Source organism: Choristoneura fumiferana, chromosome 28 (genome assembly GCF_025370935.1).
Source record: "Choristoneura fumiferana chromosome 28, NRCan_CFum_1, whole genome shotgun sequence".
NCBI classification, from domain to species: domain Eukaryota; kingdom Metazoa; phylum Arthropoda; class Insecta; order Lepidoptera; family Tortricidae; genus Choristoneura; species Choristoneura fumiferana.
Window position 1 is genome coordinate 5570124 of NC_133499.1, and position 26046 is coordinate 5596169.

The 26046-nt window shown below is 38.9% G+C and overlaps 3 protein-coding genes across 4 annotated transcripts in view; 2 read left to right on the forward strand and 1 right to left on the reverse strand.

Annotated features, from left to right (window-relative positions):
• Positions 1 to 14436, forward strand: part of LOC141443779 (fatty acyl-CoA reductase wat-like) — a gene marked incomplete in the record, with an annotated part of 45009 nt that extends 30573 nt beyond the window's left edge. The window contains 11 exon segments of the mRNA XM_074109139.1: positions 527 to 649; positions 1573 to 1698; positions 4503 to 4648; positions 5376 to 5485; positions 5568 to 5645; positions 6846 to 6969; positions 7129 to 7254; positions 8417 to 8536; positions 11111 to 11240; positions 11630 to 11757; positions 12878 to 14436. Coding sequence (XP_073965240.1) covers positions 527 to 649; positions 1573 to 1698; positions 4503 to 4648; positions 5376 to 5485; positions 5568 to 5645; positions 6846 to 6969; positions 7129 to 7254; positions 8417 to 8536; positions 11111 to 11240; positions 11630 to 11757; positions 12878 to 12965 — 1299 coding nt within the window.
• Positions 1 to 26046, forward strand: part of LOC141443939 (uncharacterized) — a 215344-nt gene that overhangs the window by 54482 nt on the left and 134816 nt on the right. The gene's annotated exons all lie outside the window — the stretch shown is intronic.
• LOC141443990 (lachesin-like) overlaps positions 16138 to 26046 on the reverse strand; it is a 40193-nt gene continuing 30284 nt past the window's right edge. The window contains exons 9-10 of one of the 2 annotated variants that reach the window (XM_074109437.1): positions 23435 to 23564; positions 21552 to 21657 (exon numbers count right to left, since the gene is read on the reverse strand). In XM_074109437.1, the coding sequence (XP_073965538.1) occupies positions 21636 to 21657; positions 23435 to 23564 (152 nt within the window). In that variant the 3' untranslated portion in view covers positions 21552 to 21635. Of the gene's footprint in view, positions 21658 to 23434; positions 23565 to 26046 lie in introns of both variants that reach the window. The other variant, XM_074109438.1, reaches the window with a different exon arrangement.

Sequence of the window (26046 nt, forward strand, 5' to 3'; positions counted from 1 at the left end):
AATACGTTGATCGAAGGATTAACTGAATCATTAATTGTCCCTCAATTAGAGATGCAACTGATATCCGGCCAGTATCCGGTATCCGGCCTATCCGGCCACTATTTTACTATTCGGCCAAATCACACAAACCCATCTATCACCACCACCACACTACACTGACGCGTTTGGAACTCAACCAGAGCTCATCTTCAGAGTGACACAACCGTACACCATGCTACCAGTTTTTAGACCATTGTTTCATTGATATGGACCTCCGCAAAGTAACGCCTGATTCAATAAATTATTTGAAACTATAAGGGTTCATAGTTGAGTACGGAACCCTAAAAACTATAACTTAATTATTTTAAAATGGCGCAGAGCTAACGACGTTCAGCGTGACGAGTAGGATCTATTTTAATTATTTGCTCCTGTTAAAGAACCCACCCGGTATGAATAAACGTAGAATTTAGAGTTTGAAAGAGAAATAAAATTGATTTTTTCGTTTGACTGAAGCGGGATTTTCAGCTAGTTCATTTATAATTTTCAGGTGTTCAGCCGTCTCAAAGAGGACTTCCCCAAGTTCCGGCACAAGGTCGTCGTGGTCTCCGGTGACTGCGAGACCACAGGACTTGGGCTGTCCCTGAGCGACCGCCAAATGCTCACTGAGAAGGTCAGTCTTCATCAGCTCACCTCACAATGAGGACTATCGGGTATGAATTCGCCGCTAGAGGCGCTAGTGTAGCGTGAGGTTTCCGAAATGTCAAATCTCATAGTTTTTGGGTGAGCTATGCTGGTTTATTTATAATTAGAATAATTTTGTGAATATTTTGCAATATCTGAAATTAATTATGGCAATTATGCGTTCCGGAGCAATGTATGTCTGTGTTTTGAGACAGTTTTGTCCTTCGGAAACTTTTACTTCTAGATGGCTCCACCACCACTTTAAGTATGGCTTTCAAAGTCTGTTATTACGGGCGTGAAAACAAAGTTTAGATTCAAATAATATTTAATACACCTAAAAACCGTACCATAAAAATATCGAGCATGCCACAGTGTTGCATAGTCCCCGTTTTGTTCGGAAAAAAGGGAGAACAAAGGTTTCCGAAAGCCAAAACTGTCTCAAAGCACAGACATTCATTGCCCCGGAACGCATATTTGCCATAATTAATTTCAGATATTGCAAATATTCACCAAAATTATTCTAATTATAAATAAACCCGCGTATCTCACCCAAAAACTATGAGATTTGACATTTCGGAGACCTCACGCTACACTAGCGCCTCTAGTGGCAAATTCATACGCGATAGCCCTCATTGCAGTGCCGGCTCTAGTCAAGAGCGGATCAAGGGGGGGGGGGTCTTGACTCAAACTATCTGTAAGTATACTGAATTTCATCTAGGTAAATCGATTCTGCAGTTTAGACGTGGTGAAGTAACAAACAATTCGCATTTCTAATATTAGTAGGTGGGATTTTGAATAAATAAATTTATTTATTTATTAAAAATAGTACAGTCAGCAAAAAAAAAAAAGTATATAAAATGTGAAAATTCTATTTCTGCCGAAAACTTATATAGTTTTCAATGTTGTTCGCAGGTGAACATAATATTCCACTCGGCGGCGACTGTTAAGTTCGACGAGCACCTGCGAGCGGCGCTCGCGACGAATGTTCGCGCGCCGCTGCACTTGTTGCGTCTAGCGAGGGATATGAAGGACCTTAATGTAAGTGACGTCATCAAACTTAAAGATTTTTTTTTATTTAGCCTTAAAGAGGCAATTACACCTAATGCGTCGCCGAATTTATTTCAAACTACTTGGGTGAACGAACGCCGTCTTTACATTAGTCTGTCCGTCTACCAGTGGCAGCTGTCAGTGGTGACAACTTAGGGGTTTTACCCCTAAATTTAGGGGGGGGAAATGAAAACAGGGCCAATTCTAGGGGTAAAAATGTTTTAGGGGTATTTTTAGGGGTCCTGACAATAATGACGGTTCGTCCCTCTCACTCAAATAGTGAATAACAGGTCAGTGAGAGAGATGGCACGATACAACTGCCGACGACCAACCAATATTGTATGTTAATTATTTCAAGCACTAACTCCTAACCTAAGACTTTCGTTGCCGGTTAATTTATTTTCAATAAAATTACAATTTCAATATGAATGTGTTTTATATTATGAGTGTATTATTTTACAAAAAATTAGAGATGTGCCGATCATGACTTTGGCCGACTAGCCGACTAGCCGATTAGTCGGTTGTAAAGAAGCCGACTAATCGGCCGACTAGTCGGCCAAGCCGATCACAGTTTTGGGGATTTCCGTGACGCTTTGTTAACCAGCTGATTTGGGCGCAAGTCGCAACCGACGCCTGTAAGCGTCTCGGAACCTGTTTATTTTATTTTATTCGTATTATTTATTTCTAGATTTTTGCTTTTGTATCTAACAAATCGGTGTTTTTGTGAAAAAAATATTGTGTAAATATAAATATAATGCCTACTATTATTGTTCATTAAAGTGAAAGAGCTAAAAAAAATATTTAAATTTAATCATGTCAAAAAGAACGGCATCCGAAAAGGCTATAGAACCGTAGACCACATACATGCGTTGCGGCAGGTTATACAGAAGACCGAAGGGTATAACCTCCCCCTTTGCCTTGCATTTGTAAACTACGAGAAAGCCTTCGATTCGATCGAGACTTGGGCTGTGCTGCAGGCACTCCAGCGGTGCCAAGTTGACTACCGGTTTATCGAAGTGTTGAAGTCTCTGTACGAAAACGCCACTATGTCCGTCCGACTACCGGACTAGAGCACGACGCCTATTCCTCTGCAGCGGGGAGTCAGACAAGGAGATGTGATCTCTCCGAAACTGTTCACTGCTGCACTGGAGGATGCTTTTAAGATTCTGAACAGGGAAGGACAAGGCATTAACATTAATGGCGAGTACTTTAATCACTTTCGATTCGCCGACGATATTGTGGTCATGGCTGAGAGACCATGGAGGACTTCAGTGCTATGCTCGCGCCCTCAGCAGTTTTCGACCGAGTTGGCCTGAAAATAAACATAGACAAGACGTAAGTCATGTCTAATGTCCATGTTGTGCCAACTTCCGTAATAATCAGAGGCTCTGCGCTCGAAGTTGTTGACAACTATGTATACCTGAGACTAACAGTCCAGATAGGTAGATCCAATTTCGAGAAAGAGATCACTCGTCGAATCCGACTCGGCTGGACAGCGTTCGGGAAGCTTCGCAGTGTCTTTTCTTCCAATTTATCGCAGTGTTTGAAGTAAAAAAGTCTTTGACCAATGTGTGTTGCCGTGATGACTTACGGATCTGAGACGTGCGTGGTCGCTAACGATGGGCCTCATGAGGAAGCTCAAAGTCACTCAGAGGGCTATGCACGGGGTTTCTCTGCGGGATAGAATCCGAAATGATGATATCCGCAGTAAAACTAAGGTTACCGACATAGCCCGAAGAATTGCGAAACTAAAGTGGCAGTGGGCGGGGCACATTGCTCGCAGGACTGATGGCCGATGGGGTCAGAAGGTTCTCGAATGGCGTCCGCAGACCGGGAGACGAGCTGTCGGTAGGCCTCCAACAAGATGGAGCGACGACCCGGTTAAGATCGCGGGATCGCGATGAATGCGGAAAGCACAAGACTGGTCTGAGTGGAGAGCCTTGGAGGAGGCCTATGTCCAGCAGTGGACGTCTTTCGGCTGACATGATGATGTCAAACAGAAAGTCTCGTGTAAGGATTTTTTGAACAATTAGACAATGATTCCCGTAAAGTCAAGTAGGTAGAACTAATGACAAAATATAATTTCTCGTGTGGGCAAGGAAAAACAGTAAATACTACAAAAATTAACAGCTTAAGGTTTTTATATAATGTATGTATAATACATGAAAATAAATATTTTATTGAAATATACGTACAAAGTAAGAAGCCGGATAGTCGGCGCTTTTTGCCGACTATTCGCCGACTAGTCGCTGACTACGAAAGTGGCCGGATAGTCGGCTTTCCCCGACTAGTCGGCGACTAGTCGGCACATCTCTACAAAAATCGATTTCGACAGAAACGAAACGCCAGTATAGTTCGAAAGACATACCTTTCTATCTTTTCATAGCTGCGTGCGTCTCTGTCAGTTGTAATAAATTGCAACGGTTAAGGCCTTGGGCACTACAATGCTTAAAAAAATTAGAATCTTGAAATGAACTGCATAAAAAAAATCGGAAAAAATATTTATTTAGGGTTTTTTAGGGAGATTTGAAAAAATACTTGGGGGTAAAATTGGGCATGGGTTGGCAACACTGGCAGCTGTCGCTCGCCAAATGCGGCCGACTACCGTGTTATTAACAGTTTTGCGGTCGCCGCATGCAGCATGCTGTGTGAAGAAAAAAGCGTTTCTATTGGTCTATCAACACATTCCTCGCACATCTCCGGTGGAAACGCAGCCTTAGGCAAAGTTGCTTCCGTTAGTTCAAAACCCCTTGTATGTAGACGACATGGTTCATAAATATACTCCATATTTCCAGGTATTTATACACGTGTCAACAGCATACTCCAACTCCCACCTCTTTAATGTGGAGGAGCGCTTCTACCCCTGCGAGGCGAGCTGCGACGAGCTCGAGCGCGCTGTAGATAAACTGACAGACGAACAGATCAACAAGATGCTGCCTACGTAAGTCTGAAGCCATGTGCTCTGGCTTATAAAAGCTGAGCTTGAAAATTATCCTACCAATATTATAAATGTGAAAGTTTGTGAAGATGTTTGGATGTTTGTCTCTTAATCACGTCTAAACCGCTTAACCGATTTAAGTGAAATTCGGTATGCAGATAGTTTAAATCCCGGAGAAGGAGATAGTATAGTTTTTATATCATAAAATTGCATAGTTCCTGCGGGATAGCGATAAACGTATTCTGCGCAGACGGAGTCGCGGTTAACGGCTAGTAATAAATTAATAAAAAATCTCCGTGTTTGGACCTGATGGAATTATCGTGAGATACACTTTGTATGAATCACTAAAAAGCGAGAATTAAGGCAATTTTTTCCATAAATCTAAAATCGATCAAAAAAATGTTTACATAAAATTTTACCGAATACAAAAATATAATAATTTTCTACTAGTTTGAAGTTGGTGCCTCAGCACGGACTGATTCATAACTTTTTTTTTATGTAAGTCGGGCTTATGATTTTTTAAATTTTTGAATAGGTCCTTACCAGCAGTTTTCTGCGTGTGATGTGTGTGTATGTTATCGAGAATCTATAGAAGCCCGACACCAAAAGCTGGCGTGCATTGGTTCGATTCCAGGGTAGGCAGTTGGTTGTTGATATTGCCTACTCAATGCACGCCGTAGTTGTTTATAGCGCAACGTTGAACGCTGATGATGTCCATCTTTGTCCCCAGGATCCTGGGCTCCTGGCCCAACACTTACACTTTCACCAAAGCCCTAGCCGAGAAGGAGTTGCGAGCCAGCGCCGGCAACCTGCCCCTGGGCATCTTCAGGCCTGCTATAGGTGGGTAATAAGAGTTACTTATGGATCTCCGCAAAATAACGCCTAATTAGGTAAATTATTTTGATAAATTTTCGTTTTGCAGTAACGTCAACAGCGAAAGAGCCTTTGGTGTGCTGGCTGGACAATATGTATGGCCCGACGGGTGTTGCTGTCGGTACTGGTATGTCTTAATTTGATAATGTGGCAACTTTGCCATCTGTAGGCATACTTTGCCCGTAGATCCTGTAATGATCAAATGAATTATACTTATGAAATTGGTCCCTATCTATCACCACTTGTGTTTTTAGAGGCCTGTGCCAATTTACAGAATTTTAAAAATCATACGCGGTTCAGGAATCAAAAACTATTACTGATTTTTGATAGGAAGTACCGCCTGGAAAATTTTGATATTGAGGCAAAGTAGGCCAATATATGGTCTATTCTGACAAAAAATCTAGAGGTGTCACTTCACAACCTTATAAAAAAAATGTGCATTTTTTATTTGGTATGTTTTTTTCTTTTTTATATGATAACAAGTATTATTTTTTTTGGGTGGCGATGCAAATCTATATAAAGAACATCATTTCAAAATTTGAAGCAAATCGCTTGAATACATCCCGAACAAAATACATTAAAAAATCTTAAAAGAAATCATAAGTCAAAAACTGCCACCACGTTCATACTCAGCATAAATAGTTTTCACTATAAGAGGTACTCACAAAAAATATCCAAGCTCATTTGATGTAAGGGCCGACTTACTATGGAAACCCTACTATAGCCTTTGACGAGAAGCTTCTTTAGAACTAGATTTACATTTCTACGTGTTATAGTTATAGACTTACTTACCTTTTTTTACGGGTTGAGTCGCCTTAAGGACCAAAGACACTTGGTCTTTGCTGTTATTTACCTACTTTTTTCTAGTTTTTAAGTTTTTTAAGGGGCGTGCAATCGGGAATTGTCCATTATGGACGGACGACTGAAAAGGGAGGGCAGAGACAGCGCCGGACGCTCACCGGCTAGTAACCTAACCAACAAAAAGTTGGAAAGCCCCCGAATTTGTCACTTAAAAGTTCAATATCTGAAAAAAAACGGCTAAACCGATTTTGCTGAAATATGTCTGAGAACCATTGCTATAAAACCTGATTTCAAATAAAAAAACCGTATTTAAATCGGTCCACGCGTTTAAGAGTTACGGTGCCACAGACAGACACACACACACACAGACACACATAGCGGTCAAACTTATAACACTTCTTTTTTTGCGTCAGGGGTTAAAAAATCCTGCTGCACGTCCCCAACTCCTTGGAGCTTGAGTTACTTATTTCACCAATCTAAATGGCCGTAGACAGCTGATCATGTATTCTTGTCTTTATATTTACAGTGACAGGCATACTTCGCACGCTGCAGTGTGATGGGGCAGTAACAGCGGACATAGTGCCCGTCGATATGGTGGTCAACTGTCTGATGGTTTCGGCTGCCAATGTACATAAGGCCTACAAACAGAGGTATAGTGGATAAAATCAAAAACAACCCTGAAGTCTTCCAACTTTGCCCATCCATCCTAACTTTGCCTGCTTGCAACATTTATCGCAACAGGTATTAATTTAGTATTTTTTTTTCAATAAACAGGGCAAGTTTAATAAAAGTTTGTAAATCATTTCCAGCGTTCCTCCCTCCGAACCCCCAATCTACAATTACGTGAGTTCCGTAGAGAACAGAATCACGTGGGGAGAGTTCATGCACCACAATCTGAGCGCTATCGAGAACAATCCGTTTTCCAATGCTGTATGGTAAGTAATATAACCTACTAGAGTTTATCTGCGGCTTCGCACGCGTAAATCATTAGATACACGAGTTGAGTTTAAATTTCGGGATTTTACAAAAATCCCGTGGGAATTCCCGAAAATTACACCGTGGTTTTCATTGACATTGCATTAAAAGCAGTGGCAGTGTGCCAAATTTCGTGACTCTAAGCCCAACGGTTATTTCGAGATTTTAACCATATCCCGCGGGAATATCGGGATCAAAAGTAGCCTATATGTTATTCCAGATGTCCAGCTATCTACATACCAAATTTCAACCTAATCCGCCCAGCCTGTTTAGCGTGAAGGAGTAACAAACATACACACACACACACACAAACTTTCGCATTTATTAGTAGGATGAACTAAAATGCTACGTTTGTGCAAAAAGTGTGTTCCTCTGATAGCATGGTGAACGGTTGCGTTGCTCTGAAGATGAGCTCTGGTTGAGTTCGAAACGCGTCAGTGTAGTGTGATGGTGATAGATGGGTTTGTATGTGTTCTTACAGTATGGTGGTGGAACTTCAGTGTTACTAGTGTAATGAATGAGTGTTTCAGTTCATTGATATGGACCTCCGCAAAGTAACGCCTGATTAAACTATTTCATCCCAGCCTAATACGTCTTACTTTACTACTGGGCACAAGCCTCCTCTCGGAATGAGAGAGCTTGGGCCGTAGTTCCCACGCGGGCCCAGTGCGGATTGGGAACTTCACACACACCATTGAATCGCTTCGCAGGTTGTGCAGGTTTCCTCACGATGTTTTCCTTTACCGTAAAGCACGTGGTAAAGTAATTTCGCACCTGAATTACTAAAAACTCAGAGGTGCGAGCCGGGGTTTGAACCCACGATCCTCTGCTTGAGAAGCGATAAGTCGAACCACTAGGCCACCGGCTTCCCTAATCAATTAAACTATACCTACCTAATATCGGGTACTTTACCTTTTCGCAACTTTTCATTGCGCAAAATGTAAATATTTCAGGATTTATTTCGGGGCCATCGTGGCCCTTTAGGTTAGGTTACTTTTAGAAAAATCCTGAAATATTTAAGTACAGTTTCAGAAATATTAAACAGTTGGGGAATGAAACAGTTTGCCAAACGTTTTCCGCCGAAAAATTAGTAAACCACCTTATATATATTGTGTTTTCCAGGTATGTGTCGCTCACATTGCACAGATCAGCGTTCATGAACCAGCTTTACATTATCTTCTTACATCTCCTCCCGGGGGCCCTGGTCGATGGTCTCGCCGTGTGTTTAGGAAGGAAACCAAAGTAAGTTGACCCCTTTACAATGGCAAAATCGAGTTTGCCGGGCGCGCTATGGTGCATTAGATTTAGCACGCCGGCAGGCAAGAGATGTGGGTTCAAACCCCGGTTAACGCGGAAAAATTAAGTGTTCAAAGATATATTTATTAGATTTCGTTGAGCAAATGTTACGAAATATAAAATTAAAAAAATCAAAAAACCCGACTTCCTTAACCCTTAAATTGGCAAGAGTAAAAAAATACAAAAACAAGTGATACAGTATCATACCTTTATTTAATACCGTCTTAGGGTCTACAGAAAAATAAAAATAAAAATCTAGCATTATTGGTTTTTCAGAAAATCTATGTACATCACCATGCACGTTGCCAATTCTATAAGAACAAAGTAACATTATTGTGTGTACACGCTGGTTACCGCTGCCAATCAGGCAGTAAACTTTTATATATAAAAAAACCTAAATTATTTTAAAAAAAACATCATTTATACTTGGTTTTGGTATATTTGGTATAGGTATTTTAAATAATTTATTGAATCAGGCGTTACTTTGCGGAGGTCCATATCAATGAATATGGTCCATATGATGAGTTTTGTTTTGTTTCATAAAACGTATGTGGGTACTTGGGGAGTTACAGTGACAAATTAGAACGGTGGTTGTGGTTCGTTAGTCTAACAACTGGTAGCATGGTGTACGGTTGTGTCACTCTGAAGATGAGCTCTGTTTGAGTTCGAAACGCGTCAGTGTAGTGTGGTGGTGGTGATAGATGGGTTTGTGTGATTTGTGTGTGTTCTTACAGTGTGGAGGTGGAGGAACTGCATGAACACGCATATTTTGCATAAGCTTAGCTATCGTAAGGTCGCGGGTGAGCAAGGAAATTATTTTAGTTCATAGGTATTTTAACTAAATGTAAACAAAACACCGTCAATTGGTGTCTTAAATATTGAAATTTCCCCATTAAACTATCTAAACATACTATCTGTATTGAAATACACTAGTCTAGTTAGTATTACAATGATAGACAAGTAAAATGTTTAAATCCTTGAATGTGACAAATCTAGCAACTGAAGTTTGTTTACATTTAGTTAAATACTCGTACTCGTACCTATCCAAATCAAATATAGTGTGGAACTGTCGAAAGCAATTTCGTGTTTTCGTTTTTCCAGCAGCGAAACAAAGGGGCATATTATGAGTTGCTCTGAAGATGAGCTCTGATTGAGTTCGAAACGCGCTCAAGTGTAGATGGCGTGGCTATGGATTGCATAGAGTTTAATGTGGGCAAAGCATCATATTAACTGTGGATGGCCAGGGCAGAACTTTTTCTCTAATGGGTGAAAGAAGCATCGTGCATGCTTTCAGAATTCAATCGGTTTTGGATATACATATATATTTATCAACCTCATGCTCATCCAATAAGCAGTATAGCAAATTTAAACGTTCCAAAGAAGAGTTTAGAGAAGGTGCATCAGAGCTATCATCAGAATCGAATTGTGGCGGTGCGTGCGGTTTAATTTCCTCGTCCGGATTAGAGCCACAATCATAACATGCATTTTCTACTTGAATTAAAGCTAAAATCTTATGCGGTCGACTTTATGTTAAGCACTGCAGACAAAGAAAGAAAAACATACTGTTTAAAAAGATTTAAAATAAACAAGGGGACGTAAAATCGTTAATTTGAAATCAAAAAAATGTACAGGGAACTTGGTAATGTACACCGTGGTTACCGAAGTTAATTCACCTTGTAGTTGGCAACGTACATGGTGGTTACCGTAGTTGAATGTAAGTACTTCTTCACAAACTTGGCGACGGTAACCGTGGTGTACGTTCTAATTTAACAGTGATTATCGTTGTTATCATGCTGAATATACACAAAATAACCAATTGTTCGTATACTTTAGCATTTTCTCATAAAACACAAAACATAATAAGCATAACTTGCATAGAAAAAAGTTGAAATTTTTTAATAAAACTTTCCCTAGGTACTAGAATGCGACGCCGCGTTGGACTTATTTTTGACACTGACGTTAATTTGAAATTATTGCCAAGTCACATATTTTTTCAACCATTCATCATAAAATTATTTAGTAGTTTTTAGTCATAAAAGTTTCAAAAAATATATATATTGATGATAGTATTTTTTATTAACTAACGTACACGGTGATGCACAGTGCCAATTTAAGGGTTAAAAAGAAAAGAAGAATACTCGTAGCAGTCTAGTTGTTTAGAAGTGTTAATTAGCTAACTTAAACTTTAACTTAAAGTTGAACAATCGGGATCCATTAGTAATAGTAGAAGATACGAACCTAAATCGACCTTCACCGGTCTGATAATAGAATGAAACGTATTTTATAATCAATTTAGTACCTATATTAGACATGGGTTTGCTAAAAAAATCCTGGACAGGCTATTTTTAACTATTTATACTATATTCTAAATAATTACCTAGCTGCGATACTGAGTCTTGATGCTTTGCTTTGGTCTGGTCTCTCCAATAATATGGGTGCGAAAAAATAAGGAAATTGAAAACCTAGCATCTAAGCTCAATATAATTTTGTTAAGATTTAATATTATATTACAAATTACAGAATGTTGAAGGTGTACCGCAAGATCCACAAGTTCTCCTCAGTGTTGTCGTATTTCTGTACTAGAGAGATTAAATTCTGCAACCGGAATGTTAGAGAACTGTGGGACAGAACGAGCGAACAAGACAAACAGGTAAGCAATTCTAATTACACATTTCTTTCCGCATTCCACATATATTATCTTCATAAAATTAATGTAAGCTCAAAAATGAATAGTCTCGTTAAAAAACGAAAATTGCGCATGTTGTACTTTTGATAGTTCAATGGTTACCTTTAGTAACGCCATCTTTTGTCGAGTAGTTAAACTACATTAGTAACAAATTATTCATAACAGATGGCGCTGTACCCGCGGGAACTATGCAATTTTCCGGGATAAAAGCCATCCCATGTCCTTCTCCGGGACTCAAACTATCTGTATCCCGAATTTCATCTAAATCGGTTCAATGGTTTAGACGTGATGAAGTGACAAACAGACTTACAAACTTTCGCATTTATTACAGAGGGATTTCTTACTTGTTTCAGTTATTTCCCTTCAGCATGGCCGAGGTGAGCTGGGAGGCGTATTTCAAAGAGTATTTGGTCGGCATTCGGCGGTATCTATTCAAGGATAGCGATGACACGCTGCCACAGGCGAGGATAAAGTGGAAAAGGTATTATTCTTACACAACTAAGCTTAGGGTTGCCATACGTCCCGTTATATACGGGACTGTCACTGTCATTGATCATCCCGTCCCGTATTACTACATGTTCCGTATTTGTCCCGTATTTCGACAAAATGGAGCGGGCACGTGGCCTGCCCGACCGGCAGTGGTGAAATGCGGATAAGATTATTTGGCTTCAAATGTCCAGAAGATCTCCTTATAAAGTCCTGATTTCTTAAAAAAGTCGCCATGGAGGTTCGCCACTGGTCTTCAATAACGACCCCGTCAAGTGTGTAACGATTTAAATGAGGAAGTTTTGGATAATTAGAGGTATTAGGTCCCATGATCCGGATGTAAGCAAGTAAAATCCCAAAATTTCACCCACTAAGTCCATCAAATTTAAAAATATATAAAAAGGAGCCGCTACCCGCGACTCCGTCCGCCCAAAATTCGTTTACCGCTATCCCGCGGGAACTATGCAATTTTCCGGGATAAAAACTATACTACTTATGTCCTTTTTCGGGATTCTAACTACTATATCGTTGCAGTGGTTTAGACGTGATGAAGTAACAAACAAACAAACAAACAGACGTACAAACTTTGGCATTTATAATATTAAGTGGGATAACAAAACTATTAAACTTACATTATACAGAAAATAAAAAATATTAATGAGCGAAAAAGCTACTGTTTCTAACGGTATATAGTTGAAAACCAGTCCGTTACAGAAAACCCTGTCAACTGCTGGATCTGAGGCTCATGCAAACAAAGCCACAAATACAAACTAGTATTAAAATAAGTTTTTGGTAAAAATCTCATTTTTAATATAAGCTTTTTTTGCTGACTGTACTTGTATTGTCACACAAACTACATTTGCATACCAAATTTCAAGCCAATGCCATTAACCGTTGAAGAATTCCGTCCTGCGGAGACGATCCTGGCTGGACTACCAGGATGTCACTACAAGATTATTGAATTGTCACGCAATTCACATAAGTATACCAAATTTCAAGTCAATCCAACTACTGGAAGTTGATCGAATTCAACTTGCAAGATTTGATTACAGACACAGACAGACAAGGGGACAGGTAAACCAAATAAAAGCTTGTACAATATTTTTTTTTTACAGGCTATACTATCTTCATCAGTTAGTGAGACTTCTTTTCTCCGCCCTAGCTGTCTATATGCTATGGTCGCTTCTATCTACTCTGTGGTGAACTGGGGTTGGACAACTACAAATTGCTGCGGTAAGGGACGGAGAATACACTCGTGGATACTCAATGAGGGTTTTATGACAGGCGAAAAATCGCTAGATAGTGTAAGATCGTGAGGTCCGTTTGACGTTTCAGTCTTGTTTGCGATTGGCTCATTTAGATATTTATCCAATCACAAGCGTGACAGAAATGTCAAAGGGATCTCACGGTACTAACGCCATCTAGCGTTATATCGCCTGTCGAAAAACACTCATTTTAGTGGCATTATTTGCATGGTTATTTTTTCCCTAATTTCTGTGTCTAGGTGTTATCATCTCTGTCATTCAAATGTATAGTATATTACATTATTCTGTATCTCTTTCCCTCGGTTTACATAGAGTTAATAAGAATTATACCAAAATATATTAGTACAGACCATGTACAGACAAATTGTTATTATATTTTAATGGTGTAAAAGAAAAAACAGTTTAAAGTTAGAGTTTTTGTATAGATTTTTGTAGTAATACGAAATTATGGTTTTATAAGCATTTATTTTGAGGTGTAAGTGTACTTGATTAGCAGTGGTTTGTAATAATAATTAATTGTAGATTTTATAAGTTTTTCGTCAAATAAAAAAATGCGTAAAACGCCAAATTTTAATGATAAGATTTTTTTAGAAGTGACGGACAAAAAGCACTTAAAATTGTATTGAACAATTTTCTTTGGACGAAAGCGTTGCATAACTAAAGCGGAAAATTTCTTCACATGTGAAATATTTGAGCGTTTGCCAGAAACACTTTCGTATATAATTTTTTGTAGAGCTGCGAGAGGACTATAGGGAATATTACTGCAATTTTCTGCCGTCAGAGCGCAGCACTAGCACAAAACCATAAACAGTTTTTGGAGTATCTCAAATTCTCGAATGCCATAATATCGTTTAAATTTTTTTTTTGAAATATAGCTCTATCGTTACTGTCGATGTAAAAAATATATTGTTATTTTGTTACTAATCAATATATTATAATTTTTATGGGTATTAATACTCTTTGGTCATGATCCGTCATGGCGACAGAATATTAAAGAGAACTGACGTTGTCATGGAGGTTTGCGCTAGTGCCGCCCCCTTCGCAGAGCTTTGCCCGATAAAACTATTTTATAATCTACAGTCAATTCGTAAAAAATACCACGAAAGGGAGGCGGTTAAAATGCTCGAATACATACCTACCTAATTAAAGTATGTTAATAGAAAAACGGAGTTTCATACTTCTTTAGAGACAGACATGTATGATGTCGAAAACCAATGAATTATATAACGTCCTTTATCAAAAATAATATAACATGGTGTCTATTTTGCCGTCGAGCAGCTCATTTGTTTGTATATATAATTGTAAAAAGTTCGTATGCACATATCGCTAAGGTATATGTATGAAATACAGTATTAGAATAAGTTGTTTAAAGGGTTTTATAAATACTGAAATAAAGATTTGATATTGTTGCAGTGTATTTTATTTAAAGAATCAATAAAAACATATGAATAAAGACATTTTGATTTTGATTTTGAATACAGTAGGGAAATGAAGAATATTATTTTAATAGTTTTAACCGTGTCGTGCAGTTGTTATTGTCATTTGGAAGATATTGCCATCTAGCGACAAGTAGCTACACTGAAATCAAGCTTGCCAATGAAAAAACTAGTACGTTTAATATCCACGAGATGGCACACGCTGTACTAACAAAAGTAAAACCTAGACTGGAAGGGTTTTATTGCTTTTGACCAGCAGATTGACATAAGTAGGATTTCTCCATAGTAATTTAGCAGATTCTTATAACATTTAAATGAAGTATACAAGTATAAAAAATTTGGTAGTATGGTGAACGGTTGTTGCTCTGATGACGAACTCTGGTTGAGTTCGAAACGCTTCAACGTACGTAGTGTGGTGGTAGTGATAATTGGGTTTGTGTAATGTGTGCGTTCTTACTGTGTGGCGGTGGTGCCGTTAGGTCGCGGGTGAGCAAAGCGATTGTTTACAGTTCACATATTGTTACCTTCTTCTATCTTATTAGGATTTTTACACAAAAATAGCGGACAAACCAGCAGACGGTTCACCTGATGTTAAGTGATTACCGTCGCCCATACATTCCGCAGCACCATCAGGGCTGCAGATGCGTTGCCGGCCTTGCCAGAAAAGGTACACTCGCTTTTCGAAGGTAGCCATATCGTAGTGAGTCGGAAAACCCTCGTCCGCCAAACTGTTCCATAAATGACATCTGCGAGGTAAAAAGGAACGCTGCTATGAATTTAGCAACAGGCCTCTTCGAATACTTTCATGTAATATGCAACCTTTTGTGCGCCACGGTCGGCAAAACGACAGCTGAAAATCGTGCCATAGGCATGATTTTTTTTTATCCGACTGGTTGGCAAACGAGCAAGTGGGTCTCCTGATGGTAAGAGATCACCACCGCCCATAAACATCTGCAACACCAGGGGTATTCCAGATGCGTTGCCAACCTAGAGGCCTAAGATGGGATACCTCAAGTGCCAGTAATTTCACCGGCTGTCTTACTCTCCACGCCGAAACACAACAGTGCAAGCACTGAGACTGGTTGGAAAACGAGCAAGTGGGTCTCCTGATGGTAAGAGATTACCACCGCCCATAGACACCTGCAACACCAGGATTGCAGGTGCGTTGCCAACCTAGAGGCCTAAGATGGGATACCTTTAGTGCCAGTAATTTCACCGGCTGTCTTACTCTCCACGCCGAAACACAACAGTGCAAGCACGGCTGCTTCACGGCAGGATTAGCGAGCAAGATGGTGGTAGCAATCCGGGCGGACCTTGCACAAGGTCCTACCACCTGCAATGATATCTGCATCCCTCACGACCCGTGGTCCAACTGCTTTTCGACGGAGCTCCTCTTTCTGGGTATTTTGCCCTTCGGGCAACTGAAGTTACCTAACTAACCTAACCTACCTATTTTTGTATTCAAAGTCAAAGTCAAAATATCTTTATTCACATTAAAATATAATTTTAATAATTTATATAAATAAATATAGTATTTCTGGATTGGACAAATTAGTTGGACCATGGGTGCGTCACTGTTTGCATTAGGTGGTGCCTATGGAGCGATTTTCCGATTTTTTTTGTCGTCTGTGGCCGACCATGGCGTGGCGTTCAAAAGGTTAAATAAAAACAATATTCATTAATACATTTTTTTTATTAAAAAACAAAACTTGCACTAAACATACAAGGCAGAAAGATTGTGAGATTCAATACATAAAAACACAAAAAAATCAAAACAAATACATTTAAGTTAAAGATATTGACAATGCGTTCAAACTACAAGGCAAACAAGTTGTGAGATTCGATACATTCAGGAATAAAAAATAAATTAATTATAAAAAATACATTTACTTACAATAATTGTGAATAAACAAAATCACACAAAAATAAAGCTAATCACGGTATTTCTTATCATACAATGGTATGTTTGTTAATATCATAAAAATATCAAAATATCATACTTGTGTAGGCACGAAGGTCATTGTCCATTTTTTCGAATGCCCTAAAACATAATATAGTCATAAATACCTGTATGTCGCAAGGAAATGGCCCAAAACAGAGATTCAAATCAATTTCTAGATGATATGACAAAATCACGAAGGATGTTAAAAATGCCGAATCCATTTTATCATTTGCCTAGAAAAATCAGTCATTTGATCCAAACTCCTGAACCTGTTTAGTGAAATGACGAAATCTGCAAAAAAAGCAACTAAAATTTTCATTTTACCAGATTTGTTTAGGATTTGATATAATGCCTGAAACAATACGTTGACGAAACGAACTTAACTATTGGTGAAGAAGTGAGTTTTTGCGGACACTGCGGACTATTTTTGGGGTAAGCTTAGGGAATTATTTTATCTATATTGTTTTCGTTTTTACACTTTTTTTTGTTGGTTTAAATTTCACACGGGAAACTAAAGAAAGCGAAAGGTTTGAACCAGTGCACCCAAAGGCCATAGATGTTTTAGTAACATTTTTAAATTAAACTCGTTTTATATCATTTCACTAGACACGTTCATTAATATGATAAAGTCTCTTTTGTATGAGGTATAGGTGATTCGATCAAATATCTGAACTGATTTCATGAAATTACGCGAAGTATTTAGTAGTAATCTTACTGTCGCTTAGTCAACTGACTTTTTATTATTATTATGAGAGGGAGGCAAACGAGCAAGCTGACTGCCGTGTTTCAGGGATTTTATCAAACCACTAAACAAATCTAGTGAAATGAAAAGTAGAGTAAATTTTTTAACAGATTCAGGGATTTGATCAAAGGCAATTTGATATCCTGTATGATTTTTTTATATTTTATTATCCTTTTCTCCAAATCACTTTCTAGCTCTCTTTTTAGCTATTTTCTTGCGACATGTAGGTACACAGCTATTGTCGTGTATTGTAATTAAGGCGTGTTCAGATATTCCTGACTACCTAAGTGTGTCTGAGTTCTAAATATGTTGACTGACCTTTTTCCAGTAAACGAAAATACGCGGAGCTTTAACAAAAAAGCCCTAAAAGACATCTATAGAAGTTAGAAACATACAATTATGTAAAAATATGTCAAAATACTAAACTAAAGTCTTTTCATACTGGATGGATTCAATAATTATACAGTCGTAAGAAATTACAGATTCAAAAAGGTTCGTTGATTATATTGAGTGTTTTTAAAAGTATGATTACCGGGTCCTGGATCCTGTCTTTCAGGTTTTTCCACCATTTCTTCTTCGAGGCAAAAAGATGGGTGTTATAAGTTTGATGGCATTGTCTGTCTGTCTGTGACTGTGACATCGTAGCGGTGGTTCTTATTGATTGATCGATAAAAATAATAAAAATCATTTCAGCCGTTTTTAAATATCGAACTTTTAAATGACAATGTCGGGGTTTCAACTTTTTAACCGACTTCAAAAAAGAGGCTCTATGTTCGACTGTATGTATTATTTTTAAGATTGCGAGGTTGATAGAGGCCTTTTTGAATCTATAAACGTGCATACATACAAAATTGATAAAACTTAAAACTAAAATTACATAATATACAATATTTTGGGTATTGGAATGCCTTTTGAGTAAACAAAATTTCGGTGGTAGAAAAAAGATATAAAAAAATATGATGAAAACTATCAAGCTTATGTATATCTGTAGTTCTTATACAATCACAAATAATGGTTAAAATTAAGTTTTGGTCGTTTAAAATTAATAATTATCATTCGCAGGTTTCATACACTATATTATTGAATTAAAAAATTAAATGCCTTGTCTACAAAAGAATTCATTAAAAATGTCGTAAAAAACCTACTATTTAATGTGAATCAACTTTTTTTACGAGTTTCTAGAAATGCGCAATATCGCTAGATGGCGTTAGCGAGTCCATTTGACTTTACTCTGGCTTGCTATTGGTTAATTTAGCTATTTAACCAATCACAAGCGTGACGTAAATGTGAGCTATACTAGCGCCAACTTCGCGATATTTTGGTCATCATGGATTGATGGCAACACTCGCTGGTAGCCTAGACTTGACCAAAATGATCTCTGGTTAATAGGAGTCCTCTTAAAAATTAAGCTGATTCACTGTTTTCACAATCTTATCATCTAGTACTATTTACTATAAAAGCTTGTAGAATTGTGTGTACTACATACATTATCAGTCAAGTGTTACTTAGACTTCATCCAATACAGTTCTAGTTATAAAAATACGTCATGCAATTTTGGCTAAGAAAATCTCTACTTTCACAATCTAATTCTTACTTTGATTTAACAATCGATGATTGCTATAAAAAAGATCTGTTTCCTGAGTCAATCTCCGAAAATTATGTTCACTTATATACAATGCCTTTAACGTATTAAAGGCTGACCAGGAATATAAAAAACCTGACGAGAGGGCAGCACTTCTACGTTTTATATTGCAACATTCTTTACGCTTACTATACGGTACCTACCAGTCATATTGACAACGGTGTCGGTGATGTTATTAAAAGAAATATTTTCTAATCCCTCAGACTTTTTATATACTTTTGTACATTGTGAATTATTTTCCTTCCAAGGCTAATCAAGCCTAATTTATAGATAATCTTCGGCATTTTAACGCACAAAAATACAAAACAACACTTTAAAATACAACGCGCAAACGTTAAACTTTGACAGCAATAGACAGATGACATTTGAATTTAGTGATACCAGTGCAAGAAATTAGTTCTATTGGTTTTCCGCAATATGGCGAGGTTTTTTACAATTCTGGTCAGCCTTTATATGAGTCCGATATTTTGAGATTCTCTCTTACCCATTGTGCCCGATTTTGGAAATTGAATCTCTTCCCACGAGCGAACATTAATATAAGTTACAACGACGCCCAGTTAGCATTTTAGCCAATAAAAAGGCAGTACGTTTGCGCGGGTAAAATCTCGAGCAGCCATTGGTCAAACGTTCGCGCGGTGACCGCCATTTTGTTCGACGCCGCGCCACACGTCGCCGCGTCAGTCAGTTTGCCTGTCATAGCATTATACCTTCCGCTAGCAAGTTTTTTTTTATTGCATTGGTGCATACATTCTGTTTAGTTCGGTATTTGTCAAAGTTCGTCTGCGTACGAAGTATGATGTAAGTATCTTATATTTATGGTCCACCTCTAGCGATTTAGAAGAGATATTTTCAGATCCTCGACCATTGTATTTCTATGAATTCTTATAACGTTACTGTATTACTGTGAACGCTTATATGCGTTCGAGGCACTGAGCCAAGAGATTGAAGTCGAAAAATTGTAATATTAAAAACCTCAATGCACAAGAAAAAAAACGCGAATATAATTTTATATTAAGTATTTCTTTGTAATGGCACTAGTATTGGTGTTTTTAAAATATTTTGTGCAATTTTTAGTACTAACACTGTCAAGCTGTCTTACTTACTAAAAAATAATAGAAGTGCAGTCCTAAGACTTTAAGTAAATCTTAGGGTGCCTGTCCACTGGTACGGAGCGAGACGGGGGAGCGGAGCGAGAGGTAATGCGAAGCAGGGTTGCGAAATTAGATAACGGAGCGACGCGAGCAAGTAGAGATGGGTAAATCAGGATCTAAATAATAAATAAATATCATGGGACACTTGACACCAATTGACCTAGTCCCGAACTAAGCAAAGCTTGTACTATGGATACTAGGCAACGGATAAACATACTTAAATTATATAGATAATATGTTATTCACACAAACGCCCCGGCCGGGAATCGAACCAGTGACCTAAAGCTTCGTAGACAGGCTCTCTAACCACTTGACCATTCGGTCGTCTCAAGTTCATCTGAAGATTCAAATGAGTCAGATCTTTAGCGAATCCGAAACCCTTATCGGCTCCTTTCAAATCTTATCGGCTCCGAGGAGTTACTAACTCCGACCGACCTATTGGATCGGGCGACTCGCGATCGGCGCTTCAGCACACGCTTCACTTTCGTTCAATCACGTCGGATCGGATCGGATATATGCCGTCCCTCTCACGCTAATAGCATTTTTTTACGAAGAAGAGGGATAGCATGATAACAATTTTAGAGCCGCTCCCCGGAGTAGTATAGTATATCCGAAGAGACTCACAGATTTAAAAGTCATTAGGACGAAACGGTACTTCAGTACCTCGGTCTCGAACCGAGCTGGATCGGCCATAAATTAATAATCGCTCGAAAGAACCGGAGAAACTAAAGGAGCCGGAGTCGATAAGCGGCTTCGGTACCGATACCGGAGCTGGATTTAGTGAGTCAGATCCCTTGTCGGAGTCGAGATTACCCATGTCTAAGAGCAAGTAATGCGAAGCGGTGTTGTGTTTTCTATTCGTGGAGCTACCCCGCTCGCGCTTGTGTTAATTGTTTTTGAATTAATTTTTAAGCTAGTTACTAACTCCCTGTCCACTGAAAAGTAGCGGATATCCTATACAATTCAATTGGTAGATTATGTCGCTCACCGCTCCGCTGCCTCGCTCCGCTCGTGGACAGGCCGCCTTATGTAAATAGAGTAGATAATACCAATTTCAAGACGCGACTCTTGTAGAAAAACACTTTCTATTAGAGAAAATGCGATGAGAAAGTATTCTTTACAACTATACCCTAATTTTGCTTTGATGAAGATTGATTTCGAGAACACTCGAAGACTAGTAGCTGTCATATAGTATCTTGGAAGAGATCGCTCAGTAGCGATAAGGCCTCAAGCCACCTCTTTAACATGTTAGCATTGCCCTAAGTGAAAAGGTTGCATCTCGAAAAAATACACTTTAAAGACATTCTGCATCAGAAGACTTTTTCCCAGAATTATTGTTTGCCAAATGTTTAATTTGCCAACTCTCAATTTTCTCCGAAACCAAATTTTTTTCCTAGCGTATTTTCTTATGCTTTTATAGAACACAGACGGTTAGGTTTGTTTTATGAAAGTGCCGAAAAAAACATGGTTTCATAGAAAATCGTGAGTTGGGAAAAGGCAGAGAACCAACTCAAGTGTACTTTTTCAAGAGTGGTATATTTTGCCTTAAGAGGGCAGAGCAGTCATTGTATAGCAGCTTAATAAATTACAATATTGGTCAGATATATTAATAACGATATGTGTATGTTTGTTTGTATGTTGGTAGCTGCGCTGTATTTACCGTACATAAGTGGGTCGGGTCGGAGGCCAGGATAGTTAATATCTGGAACTGGTGATTCTGAAAAAAAAAAACTCTTTTAATAATTTAATAAACAGGCTAAAAATACGCTGTAATAGAGTATCTGCATGTTTTAACGGTATAGTATGAATTCGTCTAAAAACAGCAGGTCTAAATACCCAAGTGGTGTAGACTCTGGCGAACGAAAGCTGGCCCAGACAAACCGCTGCAAATTAAATAAAAATGAGGCTGACAACACTTGCTGTACACTGATTAAACGATGTTGATACTTAGATATTTATTGAAATTTTCTAGATATCAAATTATACTCGAGACTTCAAGCTGCATCAACATTCATTATAGTAATGTGTGAAAGTTGATGATGCACTTTAGTAGTTTTTATGACCTTTGTCAGTGCCCATTTACGTACAGTCCAGACGCATCCATTTTTGGACCATTTTGGCATTGAATATATCTTTTAACATTTTAATTCTAACATAATCTTATAACATTATCCATTTTTAGGATGGTAGGAGGTAGAATTAAACAAAAAATAATTTATTTATTTTTTAAAGCAGTAATATCAAAATTATCTAACCCGGGTTAGAATGACAATATGTCAATTTTGACAGTCTCAAAAATGATACCAGATTAAAGTTTCGTAAAAAATCCGTGGACAGCTTTCGTTGGCCAGAGTCTAAGAAGCAACTGGTTCATGTAGCAAGTGGTCTAAAAAGCCTCTGGTCTTAACCTGTTTTTGTCGAAAACTTGAAAAAACATAGGTTGGGTTAGAGTTGCGTCGTCAGCCACGCGGAATAGGAGCTCCGCTTAGCCTTTTGAGTCAAAGAATTTTAAACCACTTGCTACTTAGACCATTCGCTAATTTAATGCTTTTTATACGAAATGATATAGGTAGTGCCACGAGAGTTGAAGTGAATGATTACACACACACAGCTACAACATGTCGTGTAATGACAGCAGGATTTTGACATTTACTTACTCATTTCATTCATTCTTCTTTTGTGCAATCAGTTCTTTTTGTAGCTGTGTGTGTAATCATTCACTTCAACTCTCGTCGCACTACCTATAATAAACCGCTTTAACTTTATTTTGTTGCAGACAGATGGACAGCCAAGGGAACCTTTAGTAATACGGTACTATTGGCACTTTAGGAGCCCTATAAATAATAATGTATGTATACTATCACCAAAACTATTACACACATAAAAAACTATCTGTATTCAGGATCAAAAATAACTATACAAGCCTCGGCCGGACGCGGGGTTACCGGCCTCGCATCCCTATTCTATATCTGCTTGGCCGTCAACCCCCTACTTCCCGGCCTCTACAGTAATGCACTATTACAGATGCATAGGTAATGGTTTTCCATCGTAATTTATCGGCTACTCTCTAAAGTAGTTTCAGTACACATCCAACACCCGTACATCAGTTCAGTTCAGCGTCTGTCTTTCTCTCTCTGCCCGTCTGTCTGTCTGTGTGTGTCTGTGTCTGGCTGTCTGTCTACTTACCTACTTATGCGTCATAGTAAGCAGTACAGAAAACACACTACACCTGCACTACATCTCTGCTCTTAAGCTACGTACCTCCAGTAAGCGTATCTCGCGTACAACGCCAACAGAGAAGCTAGCGTGAGTTTCTATAGACACGTAGTGTTTCTCTCTGTCCGTCTGTCTCCGTCTCTGTCTGTCTGTCTCTTTCTCTGTCAGTCTGCCTCTTTGATCGACTGCCTCTCTCTCTCTCTGTCCATACGTCTGTGTGTGGTCTGTCTGTCTATCCGTCCGTCCATCTCGTTGTGTGTATTGACTGTGCTACGTACCTCCTGTAAGCGTATCCCGCGTATAAGGTCACCAGAGCTGCTACCGTCATGGGCGAAGGCGCGATGGTCGCCGCTCCGCCGCCGTACCGCGTTTGACCACACGCCGGGGGGCACACCGGGATTATAGTTTCTAAGGACGTGCACATGCGATGGTAAAAAAAATAAACATAAGCTAAAGGCTCGGCTACACGTATACTTCGTTTTTTTTAGCATTAGAAAAAGGATAAACAATCTTGAAGAGTCTTTTTTTTATTGAAAAATTTGAAAAACGTAACTGGGTCAATCAACTTTTTCTTGTTTTTTGGCAAAGAACAAATCAAAATAAAAATGTAGATTTATTTACATAAATATATGCTTTTATTGTAGAAAACATATTAAATTTTTAAAATTCGAGAGTTGCCGCGGACTTGTATGATTATTATATGTTTTATATAGCCATAAACATAATTCGAGCTCAAAAGTGGTCCCCTGAGTAACCATGATATAATTAGATAACACGGCATGCTGATTAAGATCTAATCAGTGCAATACATAAATAAACACATTTATATCGGTTTTACATGTAAAATATTGTGAAACACATTTTATATAGAATGTTACAACTACTAATTATGTCTCTTGAGTCACTGGTGACAAAAACGGTACAAATATTTCGCCATTTATTAGTTTTATCTAATTCAACTAAAACGTACATCATAAGTTTTATTCGCCCCTTTCATTTAACAACAAATCGTGTAAAAAAAAAAGCGAGTACCGTGAAACTTTTGTGTGAAAAATTAAAAAAACTAAGGCCTTTTTTTGGGGACAAGTTGGTCATCCAAGAGACAAAATGGTGACTCGAGAGACTTTTAAAGTTGACTAGGCTTACTTTATGGTCACCCATGAGACGAAATGATAACTCAAGAGACTTTTAAAGTTAAAGTTTTAATGGACTTGAGCTTGCTTATGTTCTTTTTTTATACTTTAGCTTTTATCATTGCATAGCATTATACACTTTCGTGTTCTTTAATTTACTTAATGGAACCTCAGCATTAGAACTGAGCTCTTCATTAATTAATACCACTGGTCAATACCTCGGCGTCGTCAATATTGAGTACAGGTGTGTCTCCAATATATAAGATATTTTTAAGTTGCTGGACTGGATCGGACATGGCATAAATATCAATGGCACATACATTTCTCACCTCTGTTTCACCGACGACATACTTAGTTATAATGGCAGAGTCGCTGCAGGGATTGACTGGCATGCTGAAAGCCTTAATGATGCTTCCCGAAGAGTGGGTCTCGGAATGAATTTAGACAAGACCAAGGTTATGTTCAACAGTCATGTCATTACGAGACCAGTTACCGTCGGTGGCGCCACACTCGAAGTTGTGTCTGAGTATGTATATCTTGGTCAGACTATAAAACTCCGTAGAAACAACTTTGAGAAAGAGGCTAATACGCGAATACAGTTGGGCTTTCGGGAAACTTCGGCATATCTTGTCGTCAGACATCCCTCAGTGCCTAAAAACGAAAGCCTTCAACCAGTGCGTCCTACCAGTTTTAACCTACGGAGCTGAAAAGTGGACTTTGACTGCGGGGCTAATCAACAAATTCAAGGTCGCAGCAAGCTATGGAGAGAGCAATGCTAGGGGTTTCTTCGAAGGATAAAATCCGAAATCACATAATCCGACAAAGAACGAAACTCACCGACGTTGCTCAGAGAATTAGTTCGCTGAAGTGGCGTTGGGCTGGCCACGTATGTCGCAGGACCGATGAACGGTGGAGCAGACGAGACCATGGACGGGAAAACGTAGTGTAGGGCGTCCTGAGGCACGGTGGACGGATGACCTTTAGAGGATCGCTGGCTGCGGATGGATGCGAGGGGCTGGAGACAGTGTTGTGGCGCGCCGTGGAAAAGGCCAATGTCCAGCAGTAGACTGCTGTAGGCTAACGATGATGATGATGATGTGTCTCCATTCCAATGTGAAGTGGCTGATAATGTCTTGGGTTGCGACATTGGCAAAAACCTCTTTCACAAAAACCACTCAAATCACGATATTGCAACTGACTTGACACACCCTATTGATGAACTATAGGTCCATCTCGCTGTTGAGCCATGTTTATAAGCTACGGGGAGCCAGGGAGGTGTCCAGAGTCATAGTAAATCGTCTCGAACGCAGGCTCGATGACTTCTAGCCACCCGAACAAGCCGGGTTCCGAAAATGCTATAATACCGTAGACCAGATACATACGCTGCGGCAAGTCATACAGAAGACCAAAGAGTATAACTTGCCGCTATGTCTAGCGTTTGTGGATTACGAGAAAGCCTTTGATTCGGTTGAAACGCGGGCGGTGCTAGAGTCTCTCCAGCGATGTCGTATTGACTATCAGTATATCGAAGTGTTGAAGTGTTTGTATAAAAACGCCACTTTTTCGGTCCGAGTACAGGAATAGAGTTCGAAGGCAATTCCCTTGAAAAGAGGCTTTAAACAGGGAGATGTCATATCTCCGAAACTGTTTACTGCCGCTTTGGAAGACGCCTTCAAGCTTCTGCAATGGAAAGGACTAGGCATCAATATCAACGGCGAATACATCACTCACCTTCGGTTTGCCGACGATATCGAGAA